The following is a 26998-nucleotide window of genomic DNA, read 5'->3' as shown; positions in this document are numbered from 1 at the left end:
TGCAGGATACGATACGAGCGATCAAATGACAGTGAGGGGGGGGGAGTAAAAACAATAAAAAAAAAAGATAAAATATAAAAACCGTCCCCCTCTTCCCAAATAAATAAAAAAATATATAAAAAATATATTAGTTATTGTTGCGTCATTAATAGTCTGATCCGTCCAGGTATAAGGAAGTGTGACCCGCACAGAAAACACTGAAACAAAAAATAAAAAGTCAAAATTGCTGTTTTTTTGGTTCCCCGCCCCCCAACTCCCTGTAGTGCAATATAAAGGGCTCAAAATGTAAAAACTAGACGTCAACTGAGAAGTAATAAAGTTTGTAAAAAATCCATCAATAAAAAGAATTAAAAATAAATAAATAAATAGTAAAGTCTGGCGACCCAACAAACTTTTTTTTTTTTTTAAATTTTAGAATTTTTTTTCTACTAAAATTAAAAAAAAAAAAAAAGGAACAAAAAAAAAAATACACAAGTTTTGTATCGTGGTCATCGCACTGATCCGGGGAGTCATTTAATGTACAATGTTGTAAAAACAAAAAAATGGTGGAATTTGTTTTCTCACCGTGAATTTTTCCCCTTTTCTTCCAAATCAAATCGTGTCATTCAAACGATTCGTCCCACTAAAAAAAAAAATAAAAAAAACTTTATGGCTCCTGGGAGAAAAAAAAACTAAAGCGCAAAACTATAAATTGGCCGCATCGGAGGACTTCTGGCGAACACTCCTTGTAGAACTTTACAAGAACTTTAGTAAAGGGACAGTAGTTTTTTTTTTTAGTAATGTATTGTTTCTTTTTTTTTTCTTTTCAATAAAGCTTAGCAAATTCAAACCAACAATCCTCTGGGAAATGTAGTCCCGAGGACGCTATAATTCGGGAAGCTCAGAGGCGCCGTGAGGAGAGCTTTGACTACAGCCCCCGGCATGCACCGCGCCGGTCTCATGTCCCGTGTTGCTGACAGGCTGGATGTTCACTCGGGGGTTAGTTTTTAGTTTTAAAGATCAGTGACAGTCGGGCGGTCGGGATGGAGTCGGAGCCTCTCCTGGCGTCGGTGGAGAGGAGCTGGTGCGTAGATCCGGACTTCAGCGCCCAGGAGAGGCTGCTCCGGAGCGGCTCCTACTCCTCCACCGCATCCTCGGCAGGGGGGGCCCCGGGGCGAGGAGAGGCGAGGGGCCCCGGCCTGGAGGAGCCCAATGGTGAGCCTATCTGGTCATACCGCCCGCGGTCATGTTCTGTCACGTGACCTCCCATAGTAAGAAGTCCACCTCTGGATCTGATCCGCGCCCCTGCAACTTTTTCACCGACCACTTTTTTTTTTTTATTTTAACCTCTTCCTGTCTTGCTAACTTTCTTTATTGGTACCATGTTGGGGGGTCGCAGCATTTTTATTTTTACTTTTTTTGGGGAGGGGTGCGGAGACTGAAAATAGTTTTTTTTTCTTTCTTAAACACTAATAATAATAATAATAATAATAATAATAATAATAATAATAATAATATTTACTGTTTATAAGCCTGACAGTAATATAATAGTAAAGTTCTGTTTTCATAGACTGGACTTTCTCAAATTCGATCCTTTATTAATTTATTTTTGGATTTTGGAAAAAAAAAAAAAAAAAAAGGGATTGCTGTGAACTTTTTCTTTAAATATTATTAAAAACTTTATTACATTCCACTTTGTATATATTTTTTTAGTTCTCTTTGGGGACTTGGCACCTGTATATTACGGTACTGCAGTAATATATACAGGATACAATATGTTTACAACAACATTCACAAAAAAAGAAGTGTAGACTTGCTCCTAAAATTGGGAAAAAAAAAGGCCAAAAACTAAAAAGGAGCCGTCTGACTCCACTCCTCTGCCCTCACTCCCCATTGGGGCTTCCCCTAATACTCGGCGTCTCCTCCTCTTGCTCTTATTCTCTGCCCCGACCTTCACACAATCCTAATCTTTCCTGATTGTTGTATTCTGCTTGTATCTCCTGGGGTCCATGTATCTCTGACCCTGGGGGGCTGACCCTACCCCTGCGGAGGTGATAGCGGGGAGAGGAGGTGATAGCGGGGAGCTAAGGGTGCGTCTCCACTGCAGAAAGGGTTCAGACAATCGCATAGATAACAATTCCTCGTTTCATGTATGTGAGGTGATTCTGGCGATTGCGGCCGTTGTGGGATTTTCTTTTGATGTTCCCCGATGCTCCAGATTCTCATATATAATGTTTGATGCGACCGGTTATAACTCCTATCATTGAGGCCGGTAATGATGGGAGTCGTTGTCTTGTGAGGTTACACCCAACTTTATTCCTCGTAACGTGACGAGCGACTCACCAGGCGGCCATATAACAAGACCGGACAAGTCACCAGCCCTGCGGCTACGACAGATCCCACACCCATGTAATGCTCTGCAGACCACCCTGGACCCCCATCCAGCTCTGTTGTCCAGCTGTTGTCAGCCGCTTCACGTTCGGCGCTCTGTTGTCCAGCTGTTGTCAGCCGCTTCACGTTCGGCGCTCTGTTGTCCAGCTGTTGTCAGCCGCTTCACGTTCGGCGCTCTGTTGTCCAGCTGTTGTCAGCTGCTTCACGTTCGGAGGTGCGCTACATTGTTTCCGGTGCCGATCGCTACAATGTATCAGTCTGGATTCCAGGAAGTCTCCGGATGGAGCTGCTGGATAAAATTGTAGCTCTACTGTAAAGAAGGGGCCCGAACCACTTACCGGAGGGGCCACATTGTAGTAGATTAAAACTGAAGCCCCCTGTGTGCCCATCTGGAGCATTATAATTCCCAATGGCCCCCCCTTGTAAAGTGGTAACAATTATTACCCCCCCCCACCCCAAAAAAAAACCCCGAATAATTCTCCCCAGAGTTACTACTTTAAAAGTAACAGGAAAAAAAAAACGCCGCACAACACGGGGCCTCGAGCTTCACATTGGGGTCCCCCTGCTGTAAAGCATTAAGATCTGTATAGTTAGTTTTCTCCTCTAGATGTAAAGCAGCAAATTCTAATTCTTAGATCTTAGAAAACTGTTTCATCACTACAACAAACCGAGCGCTGCTCCGAGCTGGAGGAATAACAAAAACATTCTGCTCCTGTTTCTCCAGGGAACGAAGATGAAAACCTCTATGTGAATCAGGCTGTTGTGTTCATTGAAGACGCCATCCAGGTAAGAGCGAGGCCGAGCACAGAACGTATGTAACGGTGACTGCATCAGCAGAATAGTGAGTGCAGCTCTGGAGTATAATACAGGAGGTAATTCAGGATCAGTAATGTAATGTATGTACACAGTGACTGCACCAGCAGAATAGTGAGTGCAGCTCTGAAGTATAATACAGGAGGTAATTCAGGATCAGTAATGTATGTACACAGTGACTGCACCAGCAGAATAGTGAGTGCAGCTCTGGAGTATAATACAGGATGTAACTCAGGATCAGTAATGTAATGTATGTACACAGTGACTGCACCAGCAGAATAGTGAGTGCAGCTCTGGAGTATAATACAGGAGGTAATTCAGGATCAGTAATGTATGTACACAGTGACTGCACCAGCAGAATAGTGAGTGCAGCTCTGGAGTATAATACAGGATGTAACTCAGGATCAGTAATGTAATGTATGTACACAGTGACTGCACCAGCAGAATGGTGAGTGCAGCTCTGGAGTATAATACAGGATGTAACTCAGGATCAGTATGTAATGTATGTACACAGTGACTGCACCAGCAGAATAGTGAGTGCAGCTCTGGAGTATAATACAGGATGTAACTCAGGATCAGTAATGTAATGTATGTACACAGTGACTGCACCAGCAGAATAGTGAGTGCAGCTCTCGAGTATAATACAGGATGTAACTCAGGATCAGTAATGTAATGTATGTACACAGTGACTGCACCAGCAGAATAGTGAGTGCAGCTCTGGAGTATAATACAGGATGTAACTCAGGATCTGTAATGTAATATATGTACACAGTGACTCCACCAGCAGAATAGTGAGTGCAGCTCTGGAGTATAATACAGGAGGTAACTCAGGATCAGTAATGTAATGTACGTACACAGTGACTGCACTAGCAGAATAGTGAGTGCAGCTCTGGAGTATAATACAGGATGTAACTCAGGATCAGTAATGTAATGTATGTACACAGTGACTGCACCAGCAGAATAGTGAGTGCAGCTCTGGAGTATAATACAGGATGTAACTCAGGATGAGTAATGTAATGTATGTACACAGTGACTGCACCAGCAGAATAGTGAGTGCAGCTCTGGAGGATAATATATACCCGGTGAATGTTGTCGTTGATCTGGTCATTATTAGAATCTATCGGGTAGAAATGAATCTTCTGTTTTTTCCGTTCTCTTCGGCTTCTGGACTCGTCCATGGTTTTGCATGTGACGGTCCGTGTGATATAGTTCGGGCTTCGCCTCGGGTGGTCTGTGCAGCACAATCTTCCAGCAGAGAACACTTGTGACTGCAGACAGATGAGGACGGGGTCTGTTCCCGTCTTTCCCACAGTTATTGTACAATGAGCTTTTCTTGTGGATGGATTCTGCTCTGATGAGCTGACAGTGTTGTCCGTCTATAATAAATCTGAGATGGAAAATCAAGCAATTTTGAAAATATGTTCTCTTTCCGTTTTGTGTATGCAGCTCTCGTGCAGCCTAATGCTTCTCCATGGTTACAGCCTACAAACCTCACTTTAGTCTGACCCCTTTTTGTGTTTTCAGTATCGCTCCATAGACCATCGGGTCGACCAGAACTCCCTGCAGTTATATCGATGGTATTACTCCGACCTGTGCCAATGGTAAGCGTACATGGTACATAACGCTGTGGAAGTGGAAACCGTCAGCAAGTGGGGTATTAGCTTGACCACTTTGCAGGAGCCCGAAGACGTGAGTTCGTGTTGACATCAGTAGGCAAAAGGAAAGATCAATGATGGGAAAAATATACTTCACAGGGGATTTCACTCTATTGTTTTCTGTTATCAGCCATTAGTGGCTGGCCAGAATCTGACTGTTTCTGTCTCCATGGGCGGGTGTGATGGGTGGTCCAGACATAACCGCTCTGTGGGCACAGGCTTTGCTGGGTCTGCTGACCTTGGCCGTCGTCTTCTTTTCCTGTAGGATTCTGAATGTGACGATCTTTGTGAATCTGGCGTTGGCCTTCGTGGAGACACCGTCGTCCCTGACACTGACGTCCGATGTCCGATATCGCAAAGCTGCCTGGGAGCCTCCGTGCGGCCTCACCGAGAGCGTGGAGCTCCTCACCTTCCTGCTGTTTATAGCAGATCTCTCTGTGAAGGTCAGAGCCCAAAAACTGATGGAGAGCCCCCCCACTGCGGTTACAACAAGGGGCTGGGAGGGCGAGATCCATGGGGAAGAGGTCCTGGGCCCTTGCCTTCTTTTCTCCTAGGGTCGAGGTCCCCGGCCACCTTCCTTTCCCTTTCACCTGGGGGGTGAGGTCCCCGGCCACCTTCCTTTCCCTTTCACCTGGGGGTGAGGTCCCCGGCCACCTTCCTTTCCCTTTCACCTGGGGGGTGAGGTCCCCGGCCACCTTCCTTTCCCTTTCACCTGGGGGGTGAGGTCCCCGGCCACCTTCCTTTCCCTTTCACCTGGGGGGTGAGGTCCCCGGCCACCTTCCTTTCCCTTTCACCTGGGGGGTGAGGTCCCCGGCCACCTTCCTTTCCCTTTCACCTGGGGGGTGAGGTCCCCGGCCACCTTCCTTTCCCTTTCACCTGGGGGGTGAGGTCCCCGGCCCACTGAAGTCTGGATATAATGGCCGGTGACCGTAAATGCTGTGATATAATATTGAGACTCCGGGGACGTCGTGTAACATTGTTTCTTTCCTCCTCAGAGTTATTTGATCGGATGGACGGAGTTCACCAAGAACAAGTGGCTTCTCGGCTACATCCTGGCGCTCGCCGTGTCCCTGGCGGACTGGACGGTGTCCCTGTGCTTCCTGTGCCGGGAGGTAACGTGTCCGCGTGGTGGAGCCGGGGTCTTGGGTGCGGCACCAAGAACAGATGGAGCGTAATCCTTAAAGGGACATTAAGTTATAAAAGGAAATGGAGAAAATATTAGTATCATGTTCTGCTCGTCCTTCATCCAAAATGATGCGTGACCCAAATGTGCCCCGGGAGGTGATCATTGTTCCTCTCCTTTCCTCCAGGACTTCTGAGCTTTAGGTTTGGAGAAGGAGCAGGACTTCGGCCGGTCTGTCTGCAATGAAACAAAGAGTTAACTCCTGACCCCCTTAGTTTGGCCACTGACCCTCTAGTTGGTCCTCACAACACTGATTTTTTTTTTCTTTTTTTAAGGGGGTGCGAATCCGGAGGCTCCTCCGACCGTTCTTTCTTCTCCAGAACTCGTCTCTAATGAAAAAGACTCTAAAATGCATCAAGAGGACGCTGCCGGAGATGGGCAGGTAGGACGGCGCCCGGAGGGATCGGGGGGGATGTATCCGGGCCCCTGGTCTGCAGAAGAGACTGGCAGGACCCGATCCAGAAGCCAGGTCAGTAATCTGTGGCCACCGGACCCCAGAGCACCTCCTTCCTGCCCGCATCTGCGGCCCCTCCTATTAGCCGGCGTGACCTCATCATTGCGGAGCGACGCTTACATGACATTGCACCAGGCTGACTAATAAAAAGACGGATGGCGGCAGGAAGGAGGAGAAGGTGCTCTGGGGTCCTTCCAGTGGCCACAGGCTACTGACATGGCCGCTGCACAGGGCCCTGCAATCTTTGGTTTTCTGCGGCCTGGTGACGGCTGCGCTTTCTTCTCGAGTTTCTAGCTGATTGCACAGTTGGAAGAAGCGCAGCGCCTGAGGGTGGTGGGTGTAGTGTGCAGCGCCTGAGGGTGGTGGGTGTAGTGTGCAGCGCCTGAGGGTGGTGGGTGTAGTGTGCAGCGCCTGAGGGTGGTGGATGTTGTGTGCAGCGGCTGAGGGTGGGTGGTGGGTGTAGTGTGCAGCGGCTGAGGGTGGGTGGTGGGTGTAGTGTGCAGCGCCTGAGGGTGGGTGGTGGGTGTAGTGTGCAGCGCCTGAGGGTGGGTGGTGGGTGTAGTGTGCAGCGCCTGAGGGTGGGTGGTGGGTGTAGTGTGCAGCGCCTGAGGGTGGGTGGTGGGTGTAGTGTGCAGCGCCTGAGGGTGGGTGGTGGGTGTAGTGTGCAGCGCCTGAGGGTGGGTGGTGGGTGTAGTGTGCAGCGCCTGAGGGTGGGTGGTGGGTGTAGTGTGCAGCGCCTGAGGGTGGGTGGTGGGTGTAGTGTGCAGCGCCTGAGGGTGGGTGGTGGGTGTAGTGTGCAGCGCCTGAGGGTGGGTGGTGGGTGTAGTGTGCAGCGCCTGAGGGTGGGTGGTGGGTGTAGTGTGCAGCGCCTGAGGGTGGGTGGTGGGTGTAGTGTGCAGCGCCTGAGGGTGGGTGGTGGGTGTAGTGTGTCGCGCCTGAGGGTGGGTGGTGGGTGTAGTGTGCAGCGCCTGAGGGTGGGTGGTGGGTGTAGTGTGCAGCACATAGACGTATAGGCGCTGTGTACACAAACGTGAAGGTAATGTTGGAGTCCACACCCTGCGCAAAGTGACTTTATTTTTTATGTTGGATGCATTGATACTTTTAAGTGTTTCAAAAGTCTGCAAACCCTGAGGACTTGTGGGGTTGTGCCTGATCCGTGGTTCTCTGCCCGCAGTGTGATGCTGCTCCTGGCGCTGCACCTCTGCCTCTTCACCATGTTCGGCATGCTGCTGTTCGCTCACTCCAAGGTAACTACATCACTCTTCTCGGTCATCAGTATGAGATGTGGGGGTCTGACACCCGCCATCGCCCCCGATCGGCGGTGGGCAGGAGTAATCTGCAGAGCTCAGCACACCATGTAGTGGCCGTTCTCGGGACTGCAGCAGTTATAAAATAAAGACAAAAAAAATCGCCCGATGCTCCGTCATCCCTCGACAATCTGTTTTCTTTTCTGCAGTGATGACCTCACACACATCCATGTGACGACTGCAGCCAATCACTGGCCTCGGCAGTTTTGTGCCGTACACGCTAGTGATTGGCTGCAGCGTTAGGGGACGTCATCGCTCCTGGAAGTTAATGTATCCAGGTCGTGAGCTCCTGTTGCATTTTAACATGTAAATGTGGCTCCCGGCTTCTCCTCTGAACTTGCTCTTGTTTCCGTGTAGGTTGACCACTCTCTGCTTTCCTCTGTTGTCAGGACTAGGCTCTCCTGTATGTAAGCACCTGTTCTTCTGTCTTGTGACTGTCAGCTCTTGGGTTCGCTCTTCCTTCTCCTTGACTGTAACAGTAATGATCTAGATACAATGTGTCACTCTTTTCTTTTCATCCGTCTATTTTTGCCGCCAGGATTCTAAGGTTGACGTCGAGTGGTCGCGATATTTTCGCAATCTGCCGGATTCGCTGACCTCCCTGCTGGTGCTGCTGACCACTGCTAACAATCCCGATGGTGAGTTACATGATGAGGTTAAACTGAACTGCAAGTTCCGGATGAGACCGCACCAACGCTGTGTAACGTGGTCGTATCACGTCTCTGTCCTGCGAGTCCACGCCTCGTCCAATACATGACAATCTCCTGCTGGCTTTAGAAGCTGCTGATTGACATTGTGCTGTTATTTAGTCTGTCATCTACTGGTGCACCCAGATCCTTCTCTACCAGCGCCTCTCCTAGTTTTACTCCCCCCTCCCCACCCTATAACGACATTGAACCTCATCTGACAAGTGGATGCCCGAACACTGTTTGTCCAAGTCTGCTTGTAACTTATGAACATTGTCTGCACTATACTTGACTTAGTTGATTTCATCAGTTAAAGACCTGTCACTTGCTGTAAAAAATTGCCTAAATACCTTGTAAATAATCCCCGATTTTCACTGATTCTGCCGCTCTTTTCCTTTTTGTGCTGCATCGCTCCATTGCAGAGATATCCACATTTGTTGCTGTTGGAGCTCAGTATGTGAAATCTCTGCTTGTAGCACAACTTGGCTTTTTTTCATAGTCTTCTCTGAGGGCGTCCGCTGTCACTCCTCCCTCCCAGATGCGGCCAATCACAGCTCTGCATCTAATCTAGGAGTCTGTTAGTCCCAAACATTGGCTGAGCTGTGATTGGCAGCATCTGGGGTGGGGAAGGGACAGCACACGCTCCCAGAGAAGACTCTGAAGAGAAATGCCTAGTGATGAGCGAGCTTGTTCTGTTAACCCTTTTGGTGAGCATGCTCGGGTGCTCGCCGATTATCTGCGCCGTGCTTGAATGCTATGTTTTGATCATGATTTGCGACTGTTTGGCAGCTTTAATACATGTGAGGAATGCCTAACAAACAGGCATTCCTCACATGTATTAAAGCTGTCAAACAGTCGCAAATCATTGCACACGGAGTGACTCAAACATAACATTCGAGCATGCCAAAGATACTTCGAAAACCCTCGAGCATGCTCCTAAATCTCGAGTAAATCTCCTTCTATGACAGAATCACTGACTGGGTGGATCAGGGAAATGCTGTAGATATAGTATATCTTGACTTCAGCAAAGCATTTGACAAAGTATCTCACACTATCCTTATTGAAAAAATGACCAAGTATGCAATGGACCAGGCAACTGTTAGGTGGATTCATAACTGGCTTAGTGATCGGACTCAAAGGGTGGTTGTAAATGGCTTCACATCCAGCTGGATGAATGTCTCAAGTGGGGTACCACAGGGCTCTGTCCTGGGACCTGTATTGTTCAACATCTTTATCAATGATTTAGATGAAGGAATTGAGGGTAAACTGATTAAATTTGCTGATGACACAAAGCTAGGAGGGATAGCTAATACTAGAGAAGAGAGAGAGAGGATTCAAAAAGACCTAAATAAACTGGAGCAGTGGGCAGCAACCAACAGAATGGTCTTTAACAGGGAAAAATGCAAAGTACTACATCTGGGCAATAAAAATGAAAAAAGCATATACAGAATGGGAGGAATAGAGCTAAGCAACAGTACATGTGAAAAAGACTTAGGTATACTAATAGATCATAGACTGAACATGAGTCAACAGTGTGATGCAGCAGCAAAAAAGGCAAATACAATTCTGGGATGTATTAACAGAAGCATACAGTCTAGATCACGTGAAGTCATTATCGGTCTTTACTCCTCTTTGGTCAGACCTCATCTGGAATACTGTGTACAGTTTTGGGCACCACATTTTAAAAAAGACATAGACAAACTGGAGCAAGTTCAGAGAAGAGCGACCAGAATGGTGACTGGTCTGCAAACCATGTCCTATGAGGAACGGTTGCAGGATTTGGGAATGTTTAGCTTGCAAAAAAGAAGACTGAGAGGAGACTTAATAGCTGTCTACAAATATCAGAAGGGCTGTCACATTGTAGAAGGATCATCTTTATTCTCATTTGCACAAGGAAAGACTAGAAGCAATGGGATGAAACTAAATGGGAGGAGACACAGATTAGATATTAGAAAAACCTTTTGACAGTGAGGGTGATCAATGAGTGGAACAGGCGGCCACGAGAGGTGGTGAGTTCTTCTTCAATGGAAGTCTTCAAACAGAGGCTGGACAGACATCTGTCTGAGATGATCTAGTGAATCCTGCTTTGAGCAGGGGGTTGGACCAGATGACCCAGGAGGTCCCTTCCAACTCTACCATTCTATGATTCTATCACTAGAAATGCCGAATTGCGCTACAAGCAGAGATTTCACATGCTGTGCTCCAGAAAAAAAAACAAATGTGAATATCTCTGCAATGGAGCAACGCAGCTGAAAATGGAAAAGAGCGGCAGAATCAGTGGAGCTCAGAGATTTTATTTTTACTAAGTATTTCACAATAATTTTTGAGCAAGTAACGGGTCCTCCTTAAACATCCTTTAACAATAGCACTTTCAAGTGTACAGTCTTGCATTTTTAGATGTCAATAAACTGTTAAACGAGTGATTTCCAAAGTCTCCATACACATTAAATTAAATTTGGCCACATTTTCTGATTTCAGCGGGACGAAACGACTATCTGATGTGTAGAGTTTTTTGTTTTTTTTTTCCCCCCACTGTTGCCCCCCCTTCACCAACAGATAATGTTGGGGCAGATTGGCCATTTCCAATTCTTATCTATTTATTTTTAGGGAGATGAGCAGCCGCCGGAGATGTCTGATGGGGACTTTCTCCCTTCTGCCTTTTGAAAACACATGAGCCGAGTGCTCGTTTGTATGGAGGAGTCGGGAGATATCAACCCAACAAGTGTTCAGCTGAGCGATATCTTGTGTTTTTGGGTTTTTTGCCCAGCTGAAGAGCTGCTGCTATACTGACTCAGGGGATGGCATTATAATTTACGTGGAATCCAACTGGAAAGGACCTGGGGGAGGAGTCTTGTAAGAACGACCTCTATTACCTGCTCTGAGCCAAATGACGTTGCTGAGAACGCTCCTCCTGATACTGATTGGCCACTGACTGACAGGCCACACCCACAGAGCTTCTCTCTTGTCCTTTCCAGTTAGATGCTCAGTATACTGTATCTACGTCCTGAACCCTCACCGATCACTCAAATCCTAGGGCTAAAGCACTCGGCTTATGCAGAAGTGCGCACACAGAAAGGTATGGGCGCAAGTACATGACTGTGTGCACGCCTCAGCCCTGGGGATTCAGCAATCTGTGGGGGATATTGGGTACCAGACTCCCACCTTTTTCAACAAGTCTTCTAAAGGGGCTTTAATATATTGCGGGGGGGGGGGAGATTGTTACACTTTGTTTTAAATAAAAAAAAAAAAAACTTTTCTAAGGATTAAGAAAAATAAAAAGTTTTAAAAGTTTGCAAAAAGTTTTAAATAAAACTTTTCTCCATTTCTTAGTTATCCAGTCATTTCTAGATTCTCTGAAATGCTGTAAAAAGAAAAGTACAAGTGCCGAGGGAGGAAATAAATAAAGATGTAACTGGTCACTAAGGAGTTAACAGACAAGTCGAGATACATTCACTTAATAACCTGATGTTGTCCTGACTTTGTCCCCTGATAGTGATGATTCCGGCGTATTCCTACAACCGGGCGTACTCCCTCTTCTTCATCATATTCACAGTGATAGGTAGGTGACTTGTGGGGGCGCATCCTGATCCCCCTGTACCTGTCAGTGAGGCCCGAGGTCCCCGGCCGGTAACACTACTCCATTACTCACTGTCCTTTGTTCTGCAGGAAGTCTGATCTTGATGAACTTGCTGACGGCCGTCATCTACAACCAGTTCCGCGGCTATTTAATGGTACGTTTAATGGTTGTACAGTTAGAGGGAATGTCCACGATTAGAAAGCAAATAAAAACACAATTTGCTGCTTTTTCGGTTGCCGCAACCATCCCCCCCCCCCCCCCCAAAAAAAAAAAACAATAAAAAAAATTAAAAACTATCAAAATGACATCTATACCCCCAAAAATGATACCATCGACATTGTCTAAAATGTAAAGTGCTGTGGAATAATGTTGGCGCTATAGAAAAAAAATAAAATAAAATATTCTTATTATAAATGTATCGCCAAGCCCTAAACCAGCTCCATCAATGGAAACCTAAATTTATGAGTCACGGAAAATGGCAAAACAAACTTTAATTTTTATTTTTTTCTTACAGAGTTCTGCACTTTTTTTTAAGTCGTAAAATATAGGATAAATAAAAAAAAAAAGACTACAAACTTGTTGCCTCCGTAAATCGCAGCGAGCGGGAGAATCGTGTTGTTACCGGGTGGGTGACGAGGACACATTTGCTTTTTTTTTTTTTTCCCCTTTATTTGGTTCTTTCCTGCAGAAATCGGTGCAGGCGTCGCTGCTGAGGAGGAGACTGGGAATTCGAGCGGCTTTTGAAGTCCTCTCCTTCTACCGGGAGGTGACAACCCGCACTCGCGACCAGGCGTAAGTGTGATGATGATGATGATATTTAGTAATTATTGTAATATTTATTAAATCTTATTTTTTTGCTGGCACAGTGCCGCGGGTGTTATTTCGGCAGAGTGTTTATGGCGTTGATCACGTGGGAAAAATAGGACCTTTTATTAGTTTGGACTTTTACAGACGCAGCGAATGTATTTATTTTATTTAAAGGTGGTAACTTTTGGGCCTCTCCACTCTGTGTAACCCCTCACATGCCGCAGTTGATATTAATCATGGAGTCTAAGCGGTTGATCTGCCGCAGTTGGAGCGATGGCCCTATAACTCCTGGGCACATTTTGCCACCGATTTTTGGACAATGTTACTTGGGGGTTAAAGTAATTTTTGTGTCTGTTGGAGGTTGTTGGGTCCGTGCACAGCGCCGTTATTTGGGCACCTGCGGCCGTGTTCAGTCCTTTCCTCTCTCCCAGGGCCTGTGTGGACTGCGAGACCTTCACTAAAGTCCTACTGAAAGTCAAGCTGGACGCCTACTGCAAGATGGCGATCATAGAGGTGGCTGAATATTTTTATTTATTTTATTTATTTTTTTATGGAATTGTTATTATACTTCTTGTTTTTTATTTTTTTGCAGCAAGCGAAATGCTGCCCCGGCGGCGTCATCTCTGCGGAGCTCTTCCAGAAGCTGTTTGATGAGCTGGATAAGGATCCGGTCAGACAGGTAACGTGGGCATCTCTCGGCTTCTGGTCCATAGTCACCGGCGGAGGACGCCTATAGCGGTGCCAGACTGCGGAATAGCCGATTTGTGGGGGCCGGTTATCGTCCCTTATCTGAGGTCTCCTGCAGATTTGGGCATCCTTTTGGGGCCGACGACCAACCTGAAGTACTGCACTGCTGGGGGTCTGACCTCTTGGCCCGCAAAAAATCTTAAAATTGGGGCACACCCTATTAATTTCGATGGGACTGTCAGAGACAGAGGCGCTTGCTGTCGACAGTGCTGGGAACGGAGGGGGACATGCTTAATCGCCTCTCCTTTCCAACATATTTCGGAGCGAGGCATTGGTGGGGTCCCGGCGGTCAGACCTCCAGTGATGAGCAAATTATCCCCATCTAACTTTGTGTACTTCGGTCCTTTGTTTTCACAGCACCCCCCGCAGCCCTCGTATCAGTCCAGGTTCCTTCAGATTTTGCAGATCGTCGGCAGCCATCGCTATTTTGACTACCTGGGGAACATGGTGGCTCTGGCTAATCTCCTCTCAATCTGTGTAAGTGATGAGTGCTGCATTGTATTGTATTTCACATTTACACCCCAGAAAACTAAATCCCGAGCCGATGAGGCTCTCTGCTGTGTACAGTGCATTGTGAAAGTATTTGGCCCCCTTGAACTTTTCTACCTTTTGCCACATTTCTGGCTTCAAACATTAAAGATATAAAATTCTAATTTTTTTGGGGGGAAGAATCAACAACAAGTGGGACACAATCGTGAAATTTATTGGATATTTTAAACTTTTTTAACAAACTAAAAGCTGAAAAGTGGGGCGTGCAATATTATTCGGCCCCTTTACTTTCAGTGCAGAAGTTCAGTGCGGATCTCTGAAGGATCCAATGTTCTCCTAAATGACTGGTAATGATACATAGGATCCACCTGTGTGTAATCAAGTCTCCGTATAAATGCACCTGCTCTGTGATCGTCTCAGGGGTCTCTGCTCTGTGATAGTCTCAGGGGTCTCTGCTCTGTGATAGTCTCAGGGTTCTGTTTCAAGTGCAGAGAGCGTCATGAAGACCAAGGAACACACCAGGCAGCGCCGAGATACTGTTGTGGCGAAGTTTAAAGCCGGATTTGGATACAGAAAGATTTCCCAAGTTTTAAACATCTCAAGGAGCACTGTGCAAGCGATCATATTGAAATGGAAGGAGTATCAGACCACTGCAAATCTACCAAGATCCGGCCGTCCCTCTAAACTTTCATCTCGAACAAGGAGAAGACTGATCAGAGATGCAGCCAAAAGGCAAATGATCACTCTGGATGAACTGCAGAGATCTACAGCTGAGGTGGGAGAGTCTGTCCATAGGACAACAATCAGTCGTACACTGCACAAATCTGGCCTTTATGGAAGAGTGGAAGGAAGAAAGCCATTTCTCAAAGATATCCATAAAAAAGTCTCGTTTGAAGTTTGCCACAAGCCACCTGGGAGACACACCAAACATGTGGAATAAGGTGCTCTGGTCAGATGAAAGCAAAATCAAACTGTTTGGTCACAATGCAAAACGATATGTTTGGCGTAAAAGCAACACAGCTCATCACCCTCAAAACACCATCCCCACTGTCAAACATGGTGGTGGCAGCATCATGGTTTGGGCCTGCTTTTCTTCAGCAGGGACAAGGAAGATGGTTAAAATTGATGGGAAGATGGACGGATCCAAATACAGGACCATTCTGGAAGAAAACCTGTTGGAGTCTGCAAAAGACCTGAGACTGGGACGGAGATTTATCTTCCAACAAGACAATGATCCCAAACATAAAGCAAAATCTACAATGGAATGGTTCAAAAATAAACGTATCCAGGTGTTAGAATGGCCAAGTCAAAGTCCAGACCTGAATCCAATCGAGAATCTGTGGAAAGAGCTGAAAACTGCTGCTCACAAACGCCCTCCATCCAACCTCAATGAGCTCCAGCTGTTTTGCAAGGAAGAATGGGCAAGAATTTCCGCCTCTCGATGTGCAAAACTGATAGAGACATACCCCAAGCGACTTGCAGCTGTAATCGCAGCTAAAGGTGGCGCTACCGAGTATTAACTCAAGGGGGCCGAATAATATTGCACGCCCCACTTTTCAGTTTTTAATTTGTTAAAAAAGTTTAAAATATCCAATAAATTTCGTTCCACTTCACGATTGTGTCCCACTTGTTGATTCTTCCCAAAAAAATTAGAATTTTATATCTTTATGTTTGAAGCCAGAAATGTGGCAAAAGGTAGAAAAGTTCAAGGGGGCCAAATACTTTCACAATGCACTGTAATTGAGCGGTGGTCCCGAGTGAAGGACCTACCCTCCCCCGATGTCCATGTACCCTAATAATCCAGGATGTGTCCTAGTACCAACACCTCTAAAGGGGATTTTACGTGACTGCGATATTGATGTCGTCGTTTGGATAAGTCCATAATATGTGGTTGATCGGAGTCTAACACGTCATCAGCCATTAGAGGGCGCTGCTGCTGCTGCTGTAAGCACAGGACTTTCTTCATTACCAGAAACTGCTCCATACACTTTGTAGTGGCAGAGTCTGGTACTGCAGCTCGGGTGATTCAGAATTGGATCCGTCCGTCACGTTGCGCCTCCTGAATCTTCACCGGTCCTGAATAACTTCTTGACTGCTTTTCTGGTCTTTGCCATCTTGACAGGCTGTGCTGATGATCGATGCGGAGAAATCCGGGAGCGATCGGGATGACTTCTTCTTAGGTGTGAGTACCTTTCCTGTAGACTTTTGTATGCAGAGGCTGCTGGAAGTAAAGGAATCCTATTAAATGTTTCTAGAATTATTTGCAGGACAAAAACCGCTTCTTCATCCTTTTACGATGTCCTACAAATGGCGCGGAGAGTTTCTTCTGGGGGGAAACCGTCTTCGGTGCCGTTTGTAGGATGGATGCCGACTTTTGGCCGCAGAGGCTGCTGGAAGTAAAGGGATCGCTCACTTCTCTCTCGCCTTTTCTACAGGCCATAAACTGCTTCTTCATCCTCTACTACGTCTTGGAAATGGCCCTGAAGATCTTCTCCCTGGGGATTAAGAACTATGTCTCCTACACAAGCAACATATTTGATGGAGTCCTCACCTTCATTCTCCTGGTAAAGGACCGGAAACATTCATTATTCTGTCACTTTAAAGGGGTTTTCCAGTCTTGCGGCCGTATTCTACCTGACTGTGACCGGTCCGCTTGAGCTCCTTGTCCTCGTCTTGCAGGTTTTGGAGATCGCTACCTTTTCATTATACAAGTTCCCACATCCCGGCTGGTAAGTATCGAGGGATATATGGATCGTGTAGGGAAAGCCTCATGCGGCCGCTGCTTTTTGGGCTCAGAAACTGCAGTCAGATGTGATTTTGCTGTGATCCCTTTAAGCCATGTAATAGAGGGGGAGTCGGGGGCGCCCCACTTACTTTTTTTTTTTTTTTTTTGGTTGCAGGAAGCCGGACATGCAGGGGCTGCTGTCCCTATGGGAAATGCTCCGTCTTGTCAACATGTTTATAGTCTTCAGATTTCTGCGAATCATCCCAAATATGAAGGTGGGTGAGACGCCTACGTGGCGAGCCGGCGATACCCCGCTTGGTACGGAATCAAGCGATCACTCCCTTTAAGACGCTCATAAGTGACATCACTCTGACGTAATAGTTTGTCGGGGTATTATTGTGTTGAATGCACGGGTGCTGCCATTATCCCACCGGAGGACGGCGGTAACGCGGAGTCGTGCGCCTGTCACCTCTGCCCAGATCAAAGATGTCTCCGATCCAGGCAGTGAGCGCTCTCATCGAGACTGCACTGTGTAAGGCAGGTAGCCGGGATCACCAGCCCTACCATCAGCCGCCACTAGGGGGAGCTCAAGAGCTTATTGCATGCTGTTCCAAACGCATCTCAATGATAAAACTGTATGCAATGAGCCCGCCAGCTCCCCCTAGTGGCCGCTGAAAGCAGAATTTTTAGCTTTTTCTATACATTGATTGAATTTATTTATTTTTTTTTTAAGTCTGAAGTAACATTATTCTCCTTTACTTGTAGGTTATGGCACTGGTTGCCGGCACTGTGCTGGATCTAGTAAAGAATTTACGGGCATTTGCTGGCATACTGGTGGTAAGGATCATTTTATTTGGAGTTTCTTGGTCCCAAATGTACTTCAATGCAGTGTTCATAGACATCCATAGTTATATAAACCATGCATGCCTGCAGCCACCAGTAGGGGGAGCTCCCTGTATACAGAGATACTTAAAAATATAATAAGTTCAATATTTTTAAGTATCCCTGTATACAGGGAGCACCCCCCTAGTGGTGGCTGTAGATAGAATCTTATCCTGTATCTCTATATACAGGGAGCTCCCCCTAGTGGTGGCTGCAGACACATGGTAAGATTCTATCTCTGTATACAGGGAGCTCCCCCTAGTGGTGGCTGCAGACAGGATCTGATCATGTATATCTGTATACAGGGAGCTCCCCCTAGTGGTGGCTGCAGACAGAATCTTATCATGTATCTCTGTATACAGGGAGCTCCCCCTAGTGGTGGCTGCAGACAGGATCTTATCATGTATCTCTGTATACAGGGAGCTCCCCCTAGTGGTGACTGCAGACAGGATCTTATCCTGTATGTCTGTATACAGGGAGCTCCCCCTAGTGGTGGCTGCAGACAGGATCTGATCATGTATATCTGTATACAGGGAGCTCCCCCTAGTGGTGGCTGCAGACAGAATCTTATCATGTATCTCTGTATACAGGGAGTTCCCCCCCTAGTGCTGGCTGCAGACATGATCTTATCCTGTATGTCTGTATACAGGGAGCTCCCCCTAGTGGTGGCTGCAGACAGGATCTTATCATGTATCTCTGTATACAGGGAGCTCCCCCTAGTGGTGACTGCAGACAGGATCTTATCATGTATCTCTGTATACAGGGAGCTCCCCCTAGTGGTGGCTGCAGACAGGATCTTATCATGTATCTCTGTATACAGGGAGCTCCCCTAGTAGTGGCTGCAGACAGGATCTTATCATGTATGTCTGTATACAGAGAGCTCCCCCTAGTGGTGGCTGCAGACAGGATCTTATCCTGTATGTCTGTATACTGGGAGCTCCCCCTAGTGGTGGCTGCAGACAGGATCTTATCATGTATCTCTGTATACAGGGAGCTCCCCCTAGTGGTGACTGCAGACAGGATCTGATCATGTATATCTGTATACAGGGAGCTCCCCCTAGTGGTGGCTGCAGACAGGATCTTATCATGTATGTCTGTATACAGGGAGCTCCCCCTAGTGGTGGCTGCAGACAGGATCTTATCCTGTATGTCTGGATACAGGGAGCTCCCCCTAGTGATGGCTGCAGACAGGATCTTATCCTGTATGTCTGTATACAGAGAGCTCCCCCTAGTGGTGACTGCAGACAGGATCTTATCATGTATCTCTGTATACAGGGAGTTCCCCCCCTAGTGCTGGCTGCAGACATGATCTTATCCTGTATGTCTGTATACAGGGAGCTCCCCTAGTAGTGGCTGCAGACAGGATCTTATCATGTATGTCTGTATACAGAGAGCTCCCCCTAGTGGTGACTGCAGACAGGATCTTATCCTGTATGTCTGCATACAGGGAGCTCCCCCTAGTGGTGGCTGCAGACAGAATCTTATCCTGTATGTCTGTATACAGAGAGCTCCCCCTAGTGGTGGCTGCAGACAGGATCTTATCATGTATCTCTGTATACAGGGAGCTCCCCCTAGTGGTGGCTGCAGACAGGATCTTATCATGTATCTCTGTATACAGGGAGCTCCCCCTAGTGGTGACTGCAGACAGAATCTTATCATGTATCTCTGTATACAGGGAGCTCCCCCTAGTGGTGGCTGCAGACAGAATCTGATGTCGGTTTTTCTCTATTTTAGGTGGTGTACTACGTCTTCGCCATCATCGGTATTGACCTGTTTAAAGGCGTCATTCCTAATCCTAGAAATGTAAGGTATGTGGTGGTGCGAGCGTCAGAGTATGATCATGTGATAATGGAGTCTTAGAGGGATGGTCCTGTCTCATAGACTGAGGGGATATCTTGTATTGTGTTGGGGGATATCTTGTATTGTGTTGGGGGATATCTTGTATTGTGTTGGGGGATATCTTGTATTGTGTTGGGGGGGGATATTATATTGTGTTGGGGGATAGATTGGGAGGGCATACCATTGCTTTCTGATTTTTGGCTCGCGGATGAGTGTATCAGGGTTGGGGGTCCACAGTGTGTTCGGGTCATCAGCGCCACGTGGTCCGTTTTGCTGATTCTGGCCGTTAATCTTCCTTCTTTCTATACTTTCAGCTCGTCTGGTGAAGACCCCGGGAACGAGACGTTGCAGTGCGGGTCCTTCGAGCAGCTGGAGTATTGGCCCAATAACTTTGATGACTTTGCGGTGAGTCCTGCGTCTCCTCGTGGCGGTGGCTGCGTGTCGCCAGGATGACGCCATTTTACATCTTCCCTTTGTGTGCGGCAGGCGGCCCTGGTGACCTTGTGGGACGTGATGGTGGTGAATAACTGGCAGGTGTTCCTGGAGGCGTACGCGCGATACGCCAGTCCGTGAGTGATGCGCCCATAAAATAACAGGGAACGATGGCTAGATAGCGCCACTCTTGTCTGGTGGCAGGGTGTGGGATTGCAGCTAGTCTTTCAGTACCGGCCCAGACTGTAATTTAAAAGTGGAGCTGTTTATATATAATGGCATTGTGTTGTTCCTCTTGTTCCTCCTGGAAATGGAAGTTCTGTGGGGCCGCCCCATAGATGACACTGGGGTAATTTTGTCGCGTCTCTTTATTCCCAGATGGTCGAAGTTGTACTTCGTGGCCTGGTGGCTCGTCTCGTCAGTGGTTTGGGTGAATCTGTTTGTAGCCCTGATTCTTGAGGTAAGAAAGACCCTGCAGGAGCGAGAGCAGAGGCGGTCACCCCCCACCAGGTCTTGTTATACCCACCTTAAACACCAGCCCTGGCCCATAGGAGCTCCTCAGACTGCACCAGCAATACCGCTGGTGGTAGGGGACCTGGCGATCACATGATCACTGGATGCCCCCCTTCTCTCCGGCTGGATCTCGGATCAGATGTGCCAGGACGGGGGGGCTCCTATAGAGTCTGGATTTGCAATTAAAAAAAACAATTTTTTTTTTTTTTTTTTTTTTTTTTACTTTAAATGTATTAAAAAAAGCGCAAAAAGTATTAAAAAAAAAAAAAGCACAAAAAGTATTAAAAAAAAGCACAAAAAGTATTAAAAACTGTACGAAAAAAAATTACAGAATTCCAAATCTATTAAAAATGTACCAAAGTTTTTAATTGTGCAAAAAAGGCATAGAAAAACCAAGAATTGTACAAGAAAAACAAAGTACAAAAAAGTTTAAAGAAACTTCATAAAAAGTATGTTTAAAAAGAAAACAAAACAAAAAAACACTGAAAAGGTTAAATTGTACAAACACAGAGTTTCTTGGGTGAACATTATGGTATCCATAACTGAAGTGTGAATCACAGTCTAAGAAACCTAAAACGCCAAACGAGTTTCTCCCCTGTATTGGTGTCCCCCCAAAAAATGTATATAAAATAAGTTCTGATACTTTGAGAAAGTTCCAAAAAATGTGATCACAAGTGGGGGGGGGGGGGATTTTTTTTTAGGCTGCTGAAATGCAGAAATACAATAATGAGTGGGGTGGGGAAAGCGTATCACTGGGGGCCGCAGTGCTCTGCACCTTCTTCTCTGCGTCACCACTTACTTTTGCTACTTATTAGTATTTGTTTCTAAATTTATATATATATATTTTTTGTCTTTTATATTTTAGAACTTTATCCATAAGTGGGATCGCAGTTACCGGCACTCGGCGGCGCTGTCTCCGTCCGTGGAATATCACATGACGGTTCAGCTCATGTTCAGGTAACGCTGGGGCGAGTCGCTCTCTGCTTCGTGGTGGCGCATCTGACTATGGGGCCGCTGTCAGCGTATAGACCCGACTGGGGCCCCAGCTTCTGTGCACCTTAGGGCCCATTGGAAAAAGAGGAGTACTGCATGATTTACTTGTGTTTTTGCGGTGACACTTTATACGAGCCATTGGCCGTGCGTCCTTAAAAAAAAAAAAAAAAAAAAAAAAACATTAAAGTACCAAAAAAGAGTCTAAAATAAATTGTAAAAAAAATGTACAAAAAAAGTATAAATTTATAAAAGTGTAAAAAAAAAAAAAAACAAACAAAAAAACAAAAGAAAATTACAAAAGTATAACCATACCAAGAGTAAAAGTAGTTTTCTTTTTTTAATATATTTTTTCTACTTTATTTGTAGTCCAGATTCTATACTTTTTAAACTTTTTTGCTTTTTCTTTACTTTTTTGTAGTGTTCTGATTTGTACAGATAGTATCCTTTTTTGTTTGTGTATTTAATACTTTTGCAAAAAAAAATCAAAACTAAGAAATAAAGCACAAAAAAAGTACTGCCAAAAGAAAGGTCTCTTGTGAATTGTGGCCTATGGTGACATTAAAGTTCGCCCCCAGGGGCCCGTGATTCCCCCCTTCCCTTTCTGTTGGAGCGACGCTCTGGCGATCGGCTGATCACAAACTGTTCCTCTTGTTGCAACTATAATCTGCAGCGAGTGTCCAGCTTCCTTTTAGCGCCTCCAAAGGTGAAAAGAAGTATTACACTAGTGCAGACTGAAACCAATAGGACTGGAAAGTCCTCCAGAACAGCGGACACCCCAGGCGGCGCGAAATCTGATTTTTGTTTATTTTTTTCCCCCCACAGGGAAGACTTAGAGGAGCCGACGGACGAGGAGCTGCTGGAGCGGCTGCATCACCACCCTCACCTTCACCTCTCCAGATGACGCTCGCTGCGCGCAGGTCCCTTTAAATAAGTGGATCAGGAGCAGGACAACCAGGGAATGAATCACTCGGAGCTGCCAATCCGAACCTGAGATTCCCCCATAATACAGCGCCCCCCGAGATGCCCCGTCGCGGTCCTCCGACCGCAGCGCTGATTCCGGGGCGGATATTTTTTATTACTTCTGTTACAATTGATTTTAGATTTCTGTGAACTGAATTTTTGGCCTTTGCGTATGAAGGGGCCCGGTAACACATGGCTGCTTTCCTCCAGAAACAGCGCCACTCCAGTCTACAGGTTGTGTGTGGTATTGCAGTTCAGAGCCAATTAACTTCAGTTGAGTTGCAATACCAGACACCACCTGTAGACAGGGGTGGCGCTGGTTTTCAAAAAAAAAAAATTATATATATATATATATATATATATATATATATATATATATATATATATATATATATATATATATATATATATATATATATATATATATATATATATATATATATATATATATATATATATATTTTTTAATAATTATCTTGGACAATCCCTTTAACTGGTACCCTGCTGTGCCCAGCACAGGGTCTGAGGAAACAGACACAGGGCCTTGGAGTATTGGGGTCATTTTTATGCCCCATCAGGCTGGCAGGAAGTTATGATTGGCAGTGCCCCCTATTGTGACGCTAAAAAGCTGCATATTTTTTGTATGAGTCGTACTCACAGAAATTATAAGTATGTATATAATATATTTTTTTGTTTAATTCTATGCTAAAAATATATTTTCAGTTGGGTTTAATTAAATATTTTGTACTGTTTTGTACTGTTTTGGATTTTACAGGCTTTTTTTTTTTTTTCCCTAACACTTTGCTTGACTGCAGAATGAGTTAGCTGAGAATCCATCAGTGAGCTCAGTCTGACCGGAGCATTTCTTACTTTTCTGTCTTTTTTCTGATCTACGACCACAGACCACATCAAAGTTCAAAGCTCAGGAAAAAAAAAAAAAGTTGCAAACTTTCCCATCATAAGGAGCTCACTGAAGGGATCTCGGTAAACTCTTTCTCTAACCAGTAGTGTGCAAAGAACCTGTAAAAACTAAACGGTGCAATATGTTTAATGAAGTGCAAAAATAGATGCATTTTGGACCAAAAATTAAGAGGGGGGGCCCTTAAAGTGACCATGCCCTTTTAAATGTAGAAGGTGGCTCTCTACATCTTCACACTTCTGAGATTCCTGACACGAATGATCTAAACTTTCTACAGAGGAATCAGAAGATGCATTTCCCTCTTTTGAGGAGTTTAGAAAATCCACAAGTGTCCAAACTCCGCTGACCATCGATTTCCGGTGACCTCAGAATAGGAAAATAGTTGTGCTTTATTCCAAAACACCTCGGAAAAAATTCACTTTAATGGCGCAATCCCACACGCGACCTGTAGACAGGGGTAGTGCTATATATATATATATATATATATATATATATATATATATATATATATATATATATATATATATATATATATATATATATATATATATATATATATATATATATATATATATATATATATATATATATATATTTTGTGTGTGTGTTTTTATCAGCTTGGTTTGCAGATGATGTATGACCAGTGACCTGTCAGATCCTCCAGATTTTGTATCTTCGGTATTATTTCCTCCCATAATTAATCTGATTTTCCTAAAGAAGTAAAATAAACATTAGGAACCTTCTGTGGGGTGGATTATGCCCAGGGCCGGGCCTGAAGGAGCGGCGCCCAAAAATAGGATTTAAAGAACCCCCAACAAGAAAATAGTTTCCCCCCCCTCAGGCCATGCAGGAGGCTTGGTTTGGGCAGAAGTGTTCCTTTAAATATATATACTTTTAGTTTTTTTTTTATTTATTTTTTTTTAGCCCTTCCAATGATTTCAGGATGTCTTGGAGGCTAAATACCGAGCATTTGGCGGCTGTCGGGGGTCTTAAAGACCATTTTTTAAATGACATAAGTAATAAACATTTTCCAGAGTTTTTCCCGACACGGTGACGTTACTCTACGCCTTCACGTGGCAGTCAGAAAGTGTTTGTGTTCCCTACACTGCCCCCACAGGGGAAAAGAAGCATTACATGGAGTCCAATGAGATCCATCAGCTGGCTGTGTAATGTATGGACTTGCTGGGTCCTCCAGAGGGGAGGACTTGCTGCCCCCCCCCCCCCCCCCGGGGACTCCATTTGGTATTTTTGCATTGGGGCGAGGAGAAGCTTCACATTTGAGGGACAAGTATATAGGAGAGGAGTTGGTGGCCGGTGACCCCGCTATCACACGGTGTCTATAGAGGCGGCCGGAGGACACGTGCACGCAGCTGGGACTCTCATTACTCCATGTAGGTCTCCAGTGACCTATGAGCACCTGTCGGGGGCGGCTCATCTTCCCCCGCCGGGGCGACTCATCTTCCCCCGCCGGGGCGGCTCATCTTCCCCCGCCGGGGCGGCTCATCTCCCCCCGCCGGGGCGGCTGCCTTCACCTGTTCAGTGTCTCCAGCTGCCTTGGTCGTTACACCTCCATTGAAGCAATTGATACTTAACCGCAATACCACACACGTCCTGTGAACAGTGGTGGCGCTGTTTGGGGAAGAAAATGGGGTCTTCAACTCCTGGACCTTTCCATAGATCCTGTTTAAAAGGTTAGACTTAAAGGGGTATTCCCATCTCCAAGATCCTATCCCGATATGTAGTAGGTAAGTCATTTAAAGGGGTTGTCTCAACCACACAGGATAGGAGATTACTTGCTGATCTCAGGGCGTCTGACCTCTGAGCCCCCCCCCCACCAATCCACAGAACTAGGCCTTGAAATGCAGCGTTGGACCGTGCCAGTCAGAGATAGATGGTCAAGCATGCATGGCCAATTCACCAATGTAGTAAGACATTTCGAAGGGTCCCAGCGGTGGGACCCCCAGCGATCAGCAAGCTATTGCCTATCCTGAGGGTTTGCCGAATTGGGAGAACTCAACTCCTGACTTGGGTCTGTAAACGGTAGATTTGTCCAGGATTTGGAGAACATCTTCCAAAAAACAGCGCCACACCGGTCCTCAGCTCACGTGCGGTATTGCAGTTAAGCATCATTTCAATGGTGGTGTAATGCCAGCTCCAACATATTGCAGGTGTGGCGCTGTTGTAGCCATGTTTTTCTAATGTCTCTCCCATGTTTCTTGTACTCTTCCCTGTCCAGTAGTGCCCCCCTGTACAGTACCCGGCGGTCTTTCTGCCCCCCCCCCCCCCCCCCATATGGTACCAGCAGTGCTTCTGCCCCCCCGTACAGTACCTGATGGTGTTCCCGGAAATCTCCTTCTGCCCCCCCCCCCCCCCATATGGTACCGGCTTTGTTTCTGCCCCCCCCCCCCGTACAGTACCCGGCGGTGTTCCCGGAAACCTCTTTCTGCCCCCCCGTACAGTAGCCGGCGGTCTTTCTGCCCCCCCGTACATTACTCGGCGGTGTTCCTGGAAGCCTCTTTTTGCCCCCTCCATACGGTACCCGTCGTTCTTTCTGCCCCCCCCCCCCCCATACATTATTCGGCGGTGTTCCTGGAAGCCTCTTTCTGTCCCCCCGTACAGTACTCGGCGGTGGTCCCGGAAGCCTCTTTCTGCTCCCCGTACAGTAGCCGGCGGTCTTTCTGCCCCCCCCCGTACATTACTCGGCGGTGTTCCTGGAAGCCTCTTTTTGCCCCCTCCATACGGTACCCGGCGGTCTTTCTGCCCCCCCCCCTCCCCCGTACATTACTCGGCGGCGTTCCTGGAAGCCTCTTTCTGCCCCCGTACAGTAGCCGGCGGTCTTTCTGCCCCCCCCCCCCCCCCATACATTACGCGGCGGTGTTCCTGGAAGCCTCTTTCTGCCCCCCTGTACCGTACCCGGTGGTCTTTCTGCCCCCCCCCCCTTACAGTACCCGGCGGTGTTCCCGTAAGCCTCTTTCTGCCCTCCGTACAGTACCCGGCGGTCTTTCTGCCCCCCGTACAGTACCCGGCGGTGTTCCCGGAAGCCTCTTTCTGCCCCTCCGCACAGTACCCGGCGGTCTTTCTGCCCTCCGTACAGTACCCGGTGGTGTTCCCGGAAGCCTCTTTCTGCCCTCCGTACAGTACCCGGTGGTGTTCCCGGAAGCCTCTTTCTGCCCTCCGTACAGTACCCGGCGGTCTTTCTGCCCTCCGTACAGTACCCGGCGGTGTTCCCGGAAGCCTCTTTCTGCCCCTCCGCACAGTACCCGGCGGTCTTTCTGCCCTCCGTACAGTACCCGGTGGTGTTCCCGGAAGCCTCTTTCTGCCCTCCGTACAGTACCCGGTGGTGTTCCCGGAAGCCTCTTTCTGCCCTCCGTACAGTACCCGGCGGTCTTTCTGCCCTCCGTACAGTACCCGGCGGTGTTCCCGGAAGCCTCTTTCTGCCCCCCCCCGTACGGTACCCGGCGGTCTTTCTGCCCCCCCCCCATACAGTACCCGGCGGTCTTTCTGCCCCCCCCCCCCCCCCCCCCCTACAGTACCCGGCGGTGTTCCTGGAAGCCTCTTTCTGCCCCCCTGTACTGTACCCGGCGGTCTTTCTTCCCCCCCGTACAGTACCCGGCGGTGTTCCCGGAAGCCTCTTTCTGCCTCCTGTG

At 46.9% G+C, this 26998-nt stretch overlaps 1 protein-coding gene across 1 annotated transcript; it reads left to right on the top strand.

Moving 5' to 3' along the window:
• The first annotated feature begins 901 nt into the window (after positions 1 to 901).
• On the top strand, positions 902 to 24094 carry TPCN2 (two pore segment channel 2). Its single transcript, XM_073658831.1, has 25 exons — positions 902 to 1194; positions 3095 to 3156; positions 4708 to 4784; positions 5104 to 5281; positions 5834 to 5950; positions 6297 to 6403; positions 7650 to 7722; positions 8321 to 8420; positions 11962 to 12027; positions 12135 to 12199; positions 12734 to 12837; positions 13284 to 13365; positions 13445 to 13531; positions 13957 to 14076; positions 16211 to 16270; positions 16524 to 16652; positions 16768 to 16817; positions 16989 to 17088; positions 17579 to 17650; positions 19430 to 19503; positions 19849 to 19939; positions 20021 to 20103; positions 20345 to 20426; positions 21345 to 21436; positions 22295 to 24094. Exons 1-25 carry the CDS (start codon positions 1023 to 1025, stop codon positions 22371 to 22373), a joined length of 2322 nt encoding a protein of 773 aa, XP_073514932.1. The 5' UTR covers positions 902 to 1022; the 3' UTR covers positions 22374 to 24094.
• Positions 24095 to 26998: the final 2904 nt, after the last annotated feature.

This window comes from Phyllobates terribilis, unplaced genomic scaffold, assembly GCF_046119375.1.
Source record: "Phyllobates terribilis strain yellow unplaced genomic scaffold, ASM4611937v1 Scaffold_13__5_contigs__length_258822181, whole genome shotgun sequence".
NCBI classification, from domain to species: Eukaryota; Metazoa; Chordata; class Amphibia; order Anura; family Dendrobatidae; genus Phyllobates; species Phyllobates terribilis.
Note: the sequence above shows the minus strand (reverse complement) of the source record. Positions and strands in the feature narration are given on the sequence as shown.

Coding starts and splice junctions, on each gene's coding strand:
- TPCN2 (XM_073658831.1), top strand. CDS start 1,023: ATGGAGTCGGAGCCTCTCCTGGCGTCGGTGGAGAGGAGCTGGTGCGTA. Junction 8,421..11,961: donor CACTGCTAACAATCCCGATG/GTGAGTTACATG, acceptor GTCCCCTGATAG/TGATGATTCCGGCGTATTCC. Junction 12,200..12,733: donor AGTTCCGCGGCTATTTAATG/GTACGTTTAATG, acceptor TCTTTCCTGCAG/AAATCGGTGCAGGCGTCGCT.